This window comes from Talpa occidentalis, unplaced genomic scaffold, assembly GCF_014898055.3.
Source record: "Talpa occidentalis isolate TD23 unplaced genomic scaffold, MPIMG_talOcc4v2.1 talOcc4.8, whole genome shotgun sequence".
Taxonomy (NCBI): Eukaryota; Metazoa; Chordata; class Mammalia; order Eulipotyphla; family Talpidae; genus Talpa; species Talpa occidentalis.
The window spans coordinates 77,294,533-77,309,033 of NW_023605194.1; the positions used below are offsets into that span (position 1 = coordinate 77,294,533).

The 14,501-nt window shown below is 55.4% G+C and overlaps 1 protein-coding gene across 1 annotated transcript; it reads left to right on the forward strand.

The window, feature by feature from the left end:
• The first annotated feature begins 12,278 nt into the window (after positions 1-12,278).
• Positions 12,279-12,898, forward strand: ASCL5 (achaete-scute family bHLH transcription factor 5). Its single transcript, XM_037495832.1, is given in 2 exon segments — positions 12,279-12,696; positions 12,699-12,898. Coding segments are annotated over 2 exon segments (618 nt in total).
• Positions 12,899-14,501: the final 1,603 nt, after the last annotated feature.

The following is a 14,501-nucleotide window of genomic DNA, read 5'->3' on the forward strand; positions in this document are numbered from 1 at the left end:
TTGGGTTCTACACTTAGAGGCTAGCTCTACCTGGAGCCTCTAAAGGGTGCCAGCTCACCCCTCAGGTGACTGGGGACCCTCATGTGACTCGTTGCGGGGGGCAGGCCTGCTTCTGGTGGCCTCCACCCCGCTCAGACCCACTCCTCTCTGGGGCTCTGGCTTCCTTGCGTCCATTCTTTACTTAGCAAGGCCCCAACCTTGCATCTGTGACCCCACCTGACTTCTCTGCTCCTCTGGCAGCCCAGGCCCACCTACAGGAGACTAAGTGGGGCCTCCGCAGGCTCATGGTTCCCACCCCCATGAGGGACATAATCCTTTGGCATTAAGCCTTTCTTGAGGCTCACTCTCAGGTCCCCAGTCAACCTTCCTGTATTTCCCCTTCTTCCTACCTAGAAACCCTGCCTCACTCCTTCAGGGAAATATAGGCCAGGAGACATTTCCTCATCCCCAGCTGCAAGAAGTTTTTCTTCACACCTATCTAGAGCTTTGCTGTGGCCCTGGACACAGCACGCCCCTCCTACTCAAAGCCCGTGCCCAAAGGCTCCATCATTCAGCCTTGCCCTGTTTCCTTCTGTCTGTGAACGCTCAGGTCTCCTGTCCTGAGGAAAATCCACCAGGGAGTCCTCCTCCATCTCTGGCTGCTTTGTCTGCCTTCTGTCTCCATGCCCAGCACTGTCCACTTGGGTCATCCATGCCAAGCGCCCTGAGCTTGTGCCAGTGATGTCATGGCCAGTCCCAAGGACGTCCTTTCCTCTCACTTTCTGGCCCATCAGTCACTTGGATACCGTGATCCTCCCTCCATGAAGCTCTGGGCTCCTGGGACCTGCCTCTGGTGACCCCTGCCCTTCCTGACTGTCCCTTCACCTCTTTCTAAATATCACTGCTTCTCAGGCCTCCATTCTCAGTCCACTTGGCTCAACCTAAGATGTAACATCTGAGTACTTCCCTGAAACTCTTCTCTTTTGTGGCTTCTTGGTGTTCATTCTGGGAGTTTTATCTCTAACCCAGACTAGACCCCTGAGCCCCAGACTTGCCCCCCTGGCTCACTCTGTACATCAAAGTCAGCAAGTCTAAGAACAAAGTCATCTTTGCCTCGAAACTGGTTTTTTCTATATTTTTTATGTGAATCAGTGGCTTCACCTCCATCAACCTGTGCAAGCCAGAAATGTGAAGGTCATTCAATTCCTGGTTCTTTTGTCTGTAGTTCCCACACCCCACCTCGCAAGCACCCATGACTCTGCCTCCGAATTGTTCAGTGTGTCGTCCTCTCCCCTACTCCCCCTCCTTGCCTTCTTGCTATGGGGCTATTACAGTTCTTGTTAGGAACCACCGGGGTCCTATTTTCAATCTGATCAGGTCACTTCCCTCCTTCAAAACTATCCAGGGTTCCCAATTCCTATGGCTTGAATTTTTATTGCAGCAACGATAAGGCCTGCAGGCTGGTATCTGCCCCGCCTCCAGTGTGTCCTGGTTGGAGCCCGACATGTCCCCAGACGGGATTGAAGGACACCTCCTCGCCTGTGTGGGTGTGGGTCTGGGGTACAAGGACGTGACAAATCCCAAGCGGCCCCATGAGGCCCTGTGTAGGAACACTGGTGGGCACAGACTCAGTTTTCCCACATCTCTACCCAGCCCTGAGGGGCTGGAGAGGGAGCTGAGCCTGAAGAAGTGACTGAAAGGATGGGAGAGGGATGCCCAGTGCCAGGCTTTGCTGCCCAGTCCTGAGTGTTTGCTTCCTATCGACCGGCAACTCCAGGCTGCAGGAACCCAGAGGTGGAGTCGGGGAGGGAGCTCTGGAAGACCTAGCAGACCTGACTCTGCACAGCTGGAGCCTTTGGCAATCTCTTCACCCCTCTGGCCTGACTCCCATCTGTAGTACCAAGGCCCAGGGCCTAACCTGTAGTAAGCATTCTTCAAATGAGACCACAATTATGAGGAGCAGGGAGGGAGACCTCCCGCTAGACCAGTCCTGCAATCGGTGAAGCAGTTACCAGCATGAATTCAGCCAGGGGCCTGGCTGCACGTGCTAAGCCTGCCTCATGCTAGTTAGGCAGCCTGGGGCACAATTTAAATGCCCTTAATTTAAAGGCCTCCCTCTCCTCACCGTGAAGTGGGGATAAGGCTCCTGCATTCAGGTTGTTGTGAGGTGACACTGTTAGTGAGCACGAGCACTCAGAACACCCAGCACATGGCAGGCACTCCTCAAGGCAGCTGTCCTGCTCCCATTGCTAGGAGCACAAGCTCCTACCCCCACAAGTCAAGGTTCTGTAGGGACGTCCCGCTCAGTGTGAAGACATTTTGGACCCCAGGAAATCCCACCCTGGTGGAGTTAGGCTCTGACCTCCCTGGGGGTGGGCATTATTGCTGCACCCCTCCCCCTGCCCCTGGTCTCCCTGCACTCCAGGGAGGAGCCAGAGCTGGGGACCCTGCAGCACAGGGTCTCTTCCCACTGTGTGACCTTGTGTCCTCTCTGAGCCTCAGCTACTTCAAACAGAGTGAGGGCACGAGCAGCCCAGGCCCCTGACGTGTGCTTTGCACCCACACGGTAATCATTTCAGGTGGTCCTCAGACCTTTTTTCCCAGTCAGTATGATCTACTTCAATATATATTAGAAAAAGGGCATAATTAGCACTAATAGTCACCAAAATGAGGACAAATTGTTCTCAGAAATGGCAGAACTTTTGGAAGGAGCTGTGTGCTAATGAGAGGTTGGGCCCCCCAAACCAGCAATCTGTCAGGTGGCAGGCCTGACATCTGTCAATGATGTGACTTCTCCAGATTTTAGTCTCCCTAGTGGCCAAGAGGGGTGAACAAGTGCCGAGAGGGTCCCTGAGGGCTCTGTGGGGGCCTGGAGCCAGGGAACCTCAAACCAGCACCGGATGGACCCGGGGCCTCCCAGGCCAAAAAGTCCTGAGCAAGTCGTGGCCATGGCCGGCACACCCACACCAGAAGCCAGACCGCCTGGGCCAAATCCCAGGACCGGCTCTTCCACAACCTTGGGCAAGTTAATCCATTTTTATTTCCTCAACTGAAAAACAGAAGCCACTCACTCCCTGGTGGCATTGTGAGGGAGAGGGACGTGTGGTATGTGAGTGTCCAGGTGTGAGTGTGTGTGAATGGAGCCTGGCACTAGTGAGTGCTCAGTGGGTGTCTGTGTGAGAGAAAGGGTGTCTCCCCACTGCTGAGAGGGGACCCTGTTAGCAGCCTCTGCTAGCTTTCAACACGGGGTAAGGGGGTGAGGTAGAGGCTAGCACACAGGTCTCCCCTCTTCTAGCTCAGTCTCCTTCCTGGGTCAGCAACTTTGCCAGGCAGAGCTAGGCTCTTGCTCAGCAGGAGGCTCAACACTGGTTGCAAACCCTTCCTTCCCCAGGAGCCAGGTCCCTCCACAGTCACCCAGGAGGGTGGCCCTGGTGACCGCCCAGGTTCCCTCCTGCTCGGTGTCAGGCAGTCCTGAGGATGTGCCATTCAGCTGCTGGGTGGTCTGCAGTGGGCACCATAGCCCCCAGCCCAGCAGTTTGAGTGCCCTCCCCAACCTGGGGCTCTGCCCCCAACAGTCACTGAATGCCCAGGAGTGACCGTTGGCCACCGTCAGCTCCCAGGTCCCAAGCAGGTATTCTCAGAGGCACTCCGGAGAAAGTGTTGCCTTCCCGAAAGCATAAAGCCATCCCCACAAAAAGAGATTCCCTGGGGCCCCTGATCTCGTGTCCTGCACACTCACAAGGCATCCCCTCAGCCCTAATTCAAGCCCCCAGCTCACACGCTGGCACTTGAGGGGCCACTGAACTTCCCTCCTGTGAAGCCCATGAGCTTCCCTCTCCAGCCACACCAGAAGCAGCTGGGCAGCTCAGGGACCAGCATCTCCACTCGCCCTTGGCTGCGGCCCCGGCTGTCTGCTGCGTCCCAGACTCTAGGCGGCCAATCACAGGAGGCCAGCAGTGGCCCCTCTCCTCCTGGGAGCGGATCCCAGATCAGAGGAGCCCCCTCCACCGCCCTCCTCCCTCCCCTTCTGGGTGTGTCGCTGTTTGAAGCTTAATCAGGTAAAGTGTACCTGGCTCCTGGTGCTGTGGCGGGGAAGCCGGGCCAGAGGCTGCAGAAGGCACCGCAGGACGAGCGGGCAGCATCCAAGTCCCACCGTCCCTCCTGGAGGCCCACGAGCCACCGACAGCTGTGCATCGGAGCTGCGGGGCTGGAGGAGCAGACCCCAGAGAGGTAACTGGGCCAAAGGGGCAGCTGAGGGATGTCCATTTCCATCCTGAAATAGTGACACCCCACCCGCTGGAGGACAAAAGCCAGGAACGCTGTTTACTCAGGGCTTAGTCACCCCCACTGCTTTCCTACCCAAAGGAAAGGAGAAAGCCGAGCCACCTGCTGGCTGGGGTCAGGGCACTAGCTCTGAGGGGTTGGGGGATTAACCATGCTGCCAAGGGCATTGCCACAGCTGGGAGCTTTTCCACACATTTGCCCACCAGAGTGCCCTCTGCCACTGGGTTGGCCTATGCCTGACACCTGCCAGTGTCCAGAAACTAAAATAAGTTGGGGGCATTTTCCTGGAGATGAACTAAAATGTAAAGGGATGGGCAGGTGGAGAGCCTGGCCTATGTCTGAAGGTGGGCATGGGGTAATGATTAGCAGTGCGGCCTCTGATGTCAGGGTGAGACCCCAACCTGGTCATCTGGTAACTGTAGTGACCAGAGACCATTTGCTTGTCTGGTATCTCCCATCACCTATTACATAGGTTAGTAATGAGAATAGTATCTGCCTCGTAGCACTATGGTGAGAATCCAGTGAATCCAGCGCTTAGACTTGGGCTACACAACATAAGTACTATATAAACATTTTTGTCTTTGTACTAGAAACACAATCTCACTGAAGCTCTCTGAGGCTCAGTTTCCTCATCTGTTAAAGGGGATGGAAAGTTACTTTGAAGGGCACTCAGGTGACTAAATAAGTTGTTAGCAAATGACAGGTGCCCAATAAACAGCAGCCACCTTCCCTGTGCTATGAACCAGGATTCCATCCCATTAAAGCACAATATTCCATCCCATTTAGTGCCTCTGCTCTTTATCCTGCTCCCCAGGGAAGTAAACTAGGATAGTTCAGTTTTCCAAGTCCAGCACCCTGTGTAGCTGCTCTACCACGGACACGGCTTGTGAGGACAGCAGCCCCTCCAGAACCTTCTCCGGACAGCCACACTCACACAGTACCCCTCACCTGGCCGGGGATGTGCCCCTCTACCTTAAGGCTCATTCTTGGGACCTCCAGTGTCAGACTGAGCTGTGTGAGGCAGGATCCTGCAAACATGGGGAGGGGAACGGACAGGTAAGGGGACAGCCTGGGCTTCCCCCAGAGATGGCAACTAAGGAGGGACTAACACACAAAGGCTTCCATGCAGGGAGAAAGGGGATGGTGCAAGGGAGGCTCCAGGGCTAGGAGAGACCCAAGCCAGATCCGGAAGGAGGGCTAGGACTTGGATGGAGGAAGGGAAAGGCTGGAGCTCCAGCAGGGCCGACTCTGCGCACACAAGCTCTGAGGGCGGATGGGAAGGCTGGTGTAGACAAGAGAGGGGGGCTGCGCCCTGCAGCTGAGAGCTGTTTTGGGGGCTGGTGGGGGGCTGGGGAGGAGGAGGGCAGTGCACTGCTGAGACTGTCATGCCAGGCAGCGAATGTGGACTTTAGGGAGCGAGACACTGTCTACGGGCAGCAACATGATCAAGGCAATGTTCCAGAGGATGAATCTAGATTTCTGCATCCAGAGAACGTGTGGGGGGCCAGGCTAGAGCTGGGGACCAGTTACCATCCAGCCTGCAGCAGCCCAGTATAGACGTTTTCACATGTGAGGTCCTTGAACTGCACAGAGACCCTGGGGAGGAAGCGCTGCTCCTCCCCACCCCACAGAAGTGACAGGCTTGCCGTGGCCCTATGGCTGGGAAGCAGCAAAGCCAGGATCCTCAGCCACATGTGGCTGGCCCCAGAGTCTCCGGCCACAAGCCAAGTTTAGGCGAGATGCAGAGAACGTGGATTCTCTCTAAAGTGCGGAAAACCACACAAATGAGAGACAGAGAATCCCAGGGACAACCTGTCTGAGTAGGGGGCTGCGAGGACCCCAGCCACCAGAGAGGGCGGGGTAGAGGGTAGAGAAGCCAGGGCCACCGTCCTCCCAGCCAGCTGCAAGCTCTCCTGGCCCGGCTCCCTCCCTGCCCAGGGCTGGGACACCTCCTCCAGGGACACCCTGATGATCACATAAAAGGCAGCAGGCACATAAAAGGCAGTAGGCCCTGGCTCAGGGCCTGAGCCAGGCTGGTTCACTCCCCTGCCAGGCTCACTGCAGACCAGGGGCCACATTTCACACCATCCCAACTACCAATTCTGAATCTAAGATCAAGAGGGACATCGGGAACTCACTCATTTCGTGGCTGGAAGGCGTTCCCCCATTACATATCTATCTCCCATAAGAGAGACTCCCCTTGGTGGAGAAAGGGAGCAGCTCTTTTCCTCTGGCCCCCCAAGCTGGCAATGACAGGGCCCAGAGCACACTCCCGCCTGATGCCTGTCCAGTGTGGCACAAACAAGTGATGGCCGCAGTGGGCAGTTCCGAGGACAGATGCTAGCTGGGGACAGCAGCAGAGGGGTCCTCTTCGAGCCCCGCCCACCATGGGGGCGCTAAAGTCCTTCTGAAGAAGCTGGTGGGCTGACAGGCAGCAGAACACACACAGCATCAATATGGTTTAGAGAATTAGGTGAATTCAGTTACTTTTTCCTTCAAAGACTTGAGACACAGTCCCTGCATGTACAGAACTGGCCTTCTAGATTGTCCCGGGACAGAAGTGACTGTGGATGCCGCTGGCTGTGGCCTGTGCAGAGCTGGGGTGGGGTATGCCCTCTTAGGCCTTTTATGGCTGAGGCAGGGGCCCAGGAGCTTCCAAGGGCCTTGCCCGCTAGCCCTGCCTTACTGACCATGCCAGCTATTCCCTTCCTGTTTGGTGCCACATGGCTCTCCCACACTACCACCCCACCTTTATATTCACAAGAATTTCTTGGGCAGGCATTACTGGCCCCATTTAGGGAGAGGCAGAGGGGACACTGAGGCTGATGGGCACAGCGCTATCCTGAGAACACCCCATCTGTGAGGGTCTGACCCCATGTCACATGACAGGTGCCTTAGGCACAGGCACACTCCTGGGCAGACGAGGTATTCTGGGGTTTCCTCTCAGCACACAGCTGGGCAGCCCGATATTCCTGGGGAGTGGGGCCACCCCTCCATGAGCGTCTTTCTATGACTCCCTAGCATTGCAAATGCTGGAGTCTAGTTAAGGGAGAGAGAGAGGACCTCTGGTCCCAGGGAATTCTATAGTAGTTCCTGCAAAAATGTCAGGGACTCCTGCTCAGCCAAGAAGGTCCTCATGGATCAGCCAGACCAGATGCTGATAAATGGTGCCAAGCTTTGTGACCCTGAGCAGCTGTCTTAGCCTCTCTGAGCCTGTTTCTGCTCTGTGAACAGAAACAGATACCTGCCGCCCCTTGGGTGTGATACTGCAGGGGACGAGGAGGGCAAAGCCCCGGGCAAAGTACAGGCAACAGAGGCCCTTTTCTCTCTCTGGGATTTTCAGCAAGTTACCACCCAGCTTGAGCACTCAGCTTGGTCAGCCCAGGACAAAACTCTGCCGTGGTCTCTTCCTTGGTGAAAGTGGCTGCAGGCAGGTGGCTTGGGAGCAACCGGAACTTTCTGAAACCTAAGATAGGAAGGATGGCACAGCGGTGGGGCATGGGGCTCAGCGGCTCTGGAGCTGATGCCCACGGTAGCCCTGCCTCCCTGGGCAGGAGCTGGTGCTAAAGCCCCTGCCCAGATCTGCATCCAACCCGAAAAGGAGGCATCTATTTCTAATGCCCCAACAGCACCAGGTGGGTCTGTGGCTTCAGGGCCTATGGCTCCTCTCCTTAATCAGGCCCAGTGTGGCATCAGTGAGATTCTGAAATAACTTTACACTGAATATATATTCAGGGGTGTTGAATATGTATATTGTGGGAGTGGTGAGGGTGTCCTTCTAGAAATAGTAATCTGCTCTAAGCAGATCCCGAAGGGAGACTCTGACATTTATATATATATAACTTATCCTGGAAATTTTAAAGTAGAATTTCCTAAAATGTGTTCTATATGATGCTACAGGCTTAAGAGAGAAAGGGTTCTGTGATCCAAGGCCCATTTGGGAATTCTGGACTAAATGCACAGGTTTCTTACTTCAGGGCTTTCTCGGAGACACTAAGGCATTCCATGGCTCTCCAGGAGGGGAACAGAGGTGTTTCAAAGTATCTGATGGAGCCGTTTGGGGAAAGGTTTCAGTTACCACCTTGCAGGGAGGCAGGGGGACAGGAGAGATGACACCACAAATTCAATCATTGCTGTCATTTCCAGTCCTCGGTTTCTTTACAAATACATCCGGTTTTTGGAGGCTCTGAAAGTAGTCTTGGTTAAGGTGCCAAAAAGCACTGCAATGGATTGATTGCCTGTTGGAATATCTGAGTGGTAGAAGCAGAGGACTGTGAACTAACTCACATTCCCCAAAGTCACTTCCGGATTTAGTCAATTTCTGACCTCAGACCCCCCCACCTCAGGCTCCAGTCCCCATGAAGACAGTGAGAAACTAGCAAGATAGAATTATTCTATCTGCTCCCTAAAGGGCCCCGCCTATTTGAAGTTCATGTCCCCCTTTGCTTGATAATGGATGGCTCAGCCTTGCCAGGGATTCCCAGTGCCAATCATCAAACATTTAATGAGAGTGTATTGTGTGTCTCAAAGATGAAATAAAAGACAGGTACTTGCACTGAGAGTTCATGGCCAGGGTCTGGAGGAGCCATGTCAGGAAGAACTCTGGGGAGAGGGCTCTCTGATGGCCAGAAAGTGTTAGAGCTGGGGAAACTGGGTGTGTGTGTGTGTGAAGGGGCTGATTGGGCACCTGGGAGAAGGCCAGTACAGGGGTCAGAGGGAGCTGATCATAAAACCATCAACAGTACGTTATAATAAAGTGCCATCTGGGCAGGGGGATGTGGACTGCTGGTACCCTGCAACCTGTGACAGCCAGGAGCTGATGGGGTCTTTGAGGAGTTGCCTACTGCTGCACAATTAGAAATAGAAGCTTCGGAAAGGAGGTATAGGGGGCACCACTGGCAGTCTACTTACACTTTCTGTTGCAAGTTGCATCTGGATATTATAAAATTCTTTGCACAGTGTGTTGATGATCATGAACACTTGATAAACTAAGTGTGCAGGGTATGACTGTAAGCACAACATGGTCATTAAAGGGAAACTTCACTGTAGCTTAAAGAAAGAAGAAAGCTGTGTGGGAGAACATCAGGTGCATCTGCTGAGCTTCTTCCTCCCCAACAAAGCAACTTGTTCCAGATGGGGCAGGGCTGGAAAGGAAGGAGGGGGCCCCCAGTTCCAGAGAGTAACCAGGCAGAGCCTCTCAAAAAGGTGAACAGTGTTGCTAGCAGTCAATAGTCTGTGGCTACTCAAAGGAATCCATAGGTTGACTCAACTTGATTCATTTCACAATCACATCAGGGTGAACTTATATGGGGACATCTCCAAGACACTAGCTCAGAACCACACCTTTAATTTTTTAAATTTTGCCTAATACTAGTACAATGTGATTTTTTAGGGGGGAGGGGTTCAGAGAGCAAATAACAAAATACGTCTATGCAAATTTTTTGTGTCTGCACATACTGAGTGTAACTGATGTGAATAGTGATCCTCAAACTCAGGGAGAAAATTAATAGATGTTAACAGAAAACTCAGTGGCATTTCACTGGGGGTCCTTCATTGCTCTGTATTTTCTAAAAGACCAGTGGACTCATGCAGACCGCCCAGACTTAGCACAGTGCTAAAACCCCCACACCCAGGAGATGATGGAAACCTCTTCCTGGTGCCCCTGCCATTGCTCCTCATCACCACACAGTGGCGCTGCTGACAACTGCTTCTGCTCAGTCGCCTGCACGGAGTGGATGGGATGGATTTTCCCAATGCTGATCAGATCCTGCCAGGATTCTGCAGAGATTTAAGTAAAGGCAAATCCAAACTACATTCAGGCAAAGAGGCTCCTAGTCAGATTCTCAGGGGTACATCATTTGGGGCAGGGCCCAGTCTGACTTCACCCCAGTTCTCCACTTCCTACCAACAGAACTCGGTGACCACCCTCCATACAGCGACCTCAGCGGGGTGTTACACTTCCAAGGACAACCCTTGGCCTGCAGTGCCCCCTCGCACCAGGGCAGAAGCAGAGCAGTGAGAGGGGCAGTGGATTTAATCTGCAGTGGGACATCCCCTGCAACAGGGACCTCCACTGAATAGCTACTGTGGTTAGGTCACTGCCAGCCCCTTTCATCCTCTGGTTCAAATGTGGAGCCACTAGAAAGATTGCAGGGGACAAAGAGTCCGGCCAATTAGCACTATTACTTCACGATGTCACTAGCTAGAGCCTTGGGCGAGCAACTTGGCCTCTATGAGTCTCGGTTCTCTCACCTGTAAACTGGATGATGGTTCCTCGCTCAGAGAGTGGCCCTTTCTGATAACTCCAGTCATCATTATTGTTATTTCACCACAATATTTTATTCACTAGAGCAGTCCCCGCACCTAGAGCAGTCCCCAGTATACAGAAGGCCCTCAGCAAATATGTACTGAGGGAAAGATATTCAAACCTCTTTGGGGCAATAGATGATGCTATGTCCCAGCTCCAACATCAGCTGGGGGCTCAGTGGTGTTAGAAGAGAAACACAGTGCAGTGCTGCAGGGTGTTCTCACCTGTGCTCCTGCCACGGTAGCTGCTGTTTTCTAACAGTAAAGAGACAACTGACTCAGGAAATACGTGGTCAAGCTGAGAGGTTTTTTGTTTGAGTCAATTTTCTGAAGAGTTTGCTGGAAAAATGTCAGCGGTATGTGAGGAAAATTACTAACTATTGAAGATGGAAACCACACAAAAGATGGGTGGTAGTATTTATGGACATCGTCGTTAGGTATAAATAAACTTCTGACCTCTAAATTTGAATAATTAAGTCAACTATGAACAGGCAGGGATCACATGGGAGAGTACAGTCTGCACCCCATATTTCTAGTGAAAGAGCACTACTAGCATGGGATTTTGAGGATTTAAGGTGCATTTTGTGCCTCATTCTGGGCCAGGAAACAAGAGGGACTGGCTAAGACTAAAAGACCATGCCCTTCTAACATGAAGTCTCAGAACACACAGACTTCGAGTTGTGTTGGAGTGGGAAAGCTCAGGCAAACAGCTCCCTCGAAGCACGGCGGGATTGGGGGGAGCAGAAAGCTGTGGAGCAGCCGAAGACCCATCCGTGTGAGCCAAGGCGTGAGGTCAGAGTGTGGAAGGTGTGTTAGGGAGACTGATCCTGGCAGAGCTGAGGGCGTGTTTGAAAAGGGAGTTTCTAGAATCTCTCCTTGAAAACAGTGGGGAGTCCTCGAAACTATTGATCAGGGGAGAGGTATGTGATTTTTGTACTAATGTCTAACATATTTGCTTCTACCTTTGAGAGCAGATGCAATCACTGGGTGTCTTTCTCTCACTTGAGTATCAAACATTTTAATCTCCTATAAGAGATATTTTGGTGATCTGCATATTTGGAAACCAGGACACAGAGAGGTCATGCAGCCATTAAGAGCTGAGTACGGGATTTGAACCCGCTGGGCTGTCCTCCTCAGTGGCCACACTGTCCTGCTTATACTGTAGGTGTGAGCAAAGAAGCCACCTACAAGGTCTTTCCTAACTGATGTGTTCACTCTCTTCTTCTTTAGAAACGATTCCCCAGGAACCCTTCTGCTGAGCTGGCACACACTGAAAAGCAGTCTCTGGTCAGCCTGGGGATCCCCAAGACCGTGAGAAACAAGTCCAAGGCGCTGGGGGCCCTAGCATGGAGCCCCAGGGTTAGCGTCGCTGGGAGGTGCTGGTGCTGGGCTGCAGGAGGGGACAGGGCTCGGAGGCCAGTCGACCTGTCCATGGGCCAGCCCCACGGAGGAGGGCGAGGGCCCCCGGAGTTTCTCAGCACCTCGGGCTGGATTTGAGCAGGTGCCCTCTGAGCCTCTACAAAGGGCCACACCTGTCCCCAGTGATGGCTTGCGTTAGGGAGACCTCGGAAGACATCTCTACGTGCGGAAAGAAGTCCTAACAGGAGCGGCTGCTGGCGATGTGACGCGCCCCGCGGGCAGGGTGGTGCAGACTCCAAGCAGGGGCGGTTCGGGGAGGGTCTCAGCTGGGACCAGCTGCACGCGGCACCATGAACAATAACTTTTGCCGGGCCTTGGTGGACCGGAGGCCCATGGCGCCCCCCAGCTGCATGCAGCTGGGCGTCGTGCCCCCTCCCCGGCAGGCGCCCCTAACCCCTGCCGAGTCCCTGGGCAACGTGCCCTTCCTGCTGTACCCCGGCCCGGCCGACCCTCCTTACTATGACGCCTACGCGGGCGTGTTCCCCTACGTGCCCTTCCCCGGCGCCTTCGGGGTCTACGACTACCCCTTCGAGCCCGCCTTCATCCAGAAGCGCAACGAGCGCGAGCGGCAGCGCGTCAAGTGCGTCAACGAGGGCTACGCGCGGCTCCGCGGCCACCTGCCGGGCGCGCTGGCGGAGAAGCGGCTCAGCAAGGTGGAGACGCTGCGCGCCGCCATCCGCTACATCAAGTACCTGCAGGAGCTGCTGAGCGCGCCCCCGACGGCGCGGCGCCCCCCGCCGCCCGCAGCCTCCCCGGCGCCGGGCCTGCCTCCGCGCCGCCCGCCGGCCCCCGGCCCGCCTGCCCTGGCGACAGCGAGGCCCGGGCGCCCCCCTCCCTGCTGCCCGAGTCGTCCGAGCCCCCTTGCTTCTCCTCCTCGCCTTTCTTTGAGTCGGAGGAATCCAGCCACTGACCGGGCCTGTGGCCACACCCGGCGCTCGGGGAGCCACAGGCCCATCCGCCCCCGCGAGCCGCCTGGGGCCGCGCGTCACCCGCGAGGCGGCCCCTGCCACTCGCGCGTCCGCGGGGCCCCCGGGTCTGCGACGCCCTCCCTCCCCACCGCCGCCCTGGCCTCATCCCCTTCAGTGGGGGCGCCCGTGGAGGGAGGGCGGGGGGAGTAGGGAGGGGCCGGGAAGCCCCCGGGGCGCGCCGCACCGCCTCCAGGCTGCAGGAGGGCAACCAGGCCCGTCCTCCGGCCTCTGGCTCCCGCTCCTCCGGCTGCTCCCAGGGGAAAGTCGGAGTCCAGCTCCACCGCACGACAGGCCGTGTGGCCAGGCGTCTCCTCCTTGGCCGCAGGCGCTGCCGGTGCCCGCCGGTGCAGGGGCGGGCCGGGCTGCCGTTGGCTTGTGCAGCGCCTCAGCTCGCCACGAGATGGCTTCAAATACTGCTTTCTCCTTGAGCGCCTGCTCCCTGGGGAAGGCGCCCGAGGGTGAGGATGAGCCTGCACTCGCCCCGATGAGCCCCACAGACTTGAGAAGAGGTGGGGCGCCCTCTGGCTTCCATGGCAGAGGCCATCACTCCTACCCTGCCCCAAGCCCCAGTGTGGCCTTTTTGTCCTTTTAGCTCTGGGCTGGTGAGGACTTTGGTTTTTCTCCTCAGAGAGTAGTAGCCTCCAGGGGGACTGAGACCACATGGGTTCTGGCATTGTGTTTGCACCAAGAGGCGAAATAAAAGATGTGTTGAGTTTTGTGGTCCTCCATCGCTGTCCTCACCTACCCAGTACCTCTTGCCCTCCTCCTCCCACCTCAGCACTTGCCCATGTTAGCCATGTTGGCAGGTGTTCTGTCAGATCAGACATTCACCTAACATCACAGACAACTTGGCCTGGGCCAGAGCCTGTGTGAGGAGGGGTGTGGGTCCTAGAGAGAACACTCAGCTCAGCAAAGTTGGGGGCCAGAGGGACGGGAGAAACCACAAGGCTACACTCACTACCCCTTGTGACAGGTGCTGTGACTAGGTGTGCACATTCAGGAACTTTCCACCCCAGCGTGGAGCTGTCAGCTGTTTCTCTGGGGTATGCACGGGGTAGGTGAATTTGGGGGGGTATGGCCCAATAATAACTGCAGGCACTGAGTTGGGTGGGGGTTTCCTGTCAAGTTCTGCTAAGTTGGGCATTCTGCATCTCTTCTAATCTTAGCACAAGGAGTCAGCCTGAAGTTTGAGGCTCCTTGTAATAAGCAGCCTCATTCCAGAACTCTGTCGCCCCAGTCCTGAAACCTTCCGCTGTCTCCTACTGCCCCCTCCCAGGCCTGTGTGAGTTCCTGCTGCCGCCACCCCCCACCCCATCTCACCGGGACATATTGGGATGTCACTGGCTGGACTGGGGAGGAATGACAGCTGCCGGCCTCAGGAGCTCAGTCCGGCCCAGTGCAGGCTAATTTTACTCGCTGGGAGCAGGGAGAGTAATCCTTCTGCCCCCGCCCACTGGCTGGCTCAGCAAGGCAGGCTTGGCCCAGCAGGCTCAGGCAACCCAGTCCCCAAGGCCGGGCATTGGGGACGCAGGGAGGAGAGGGCAG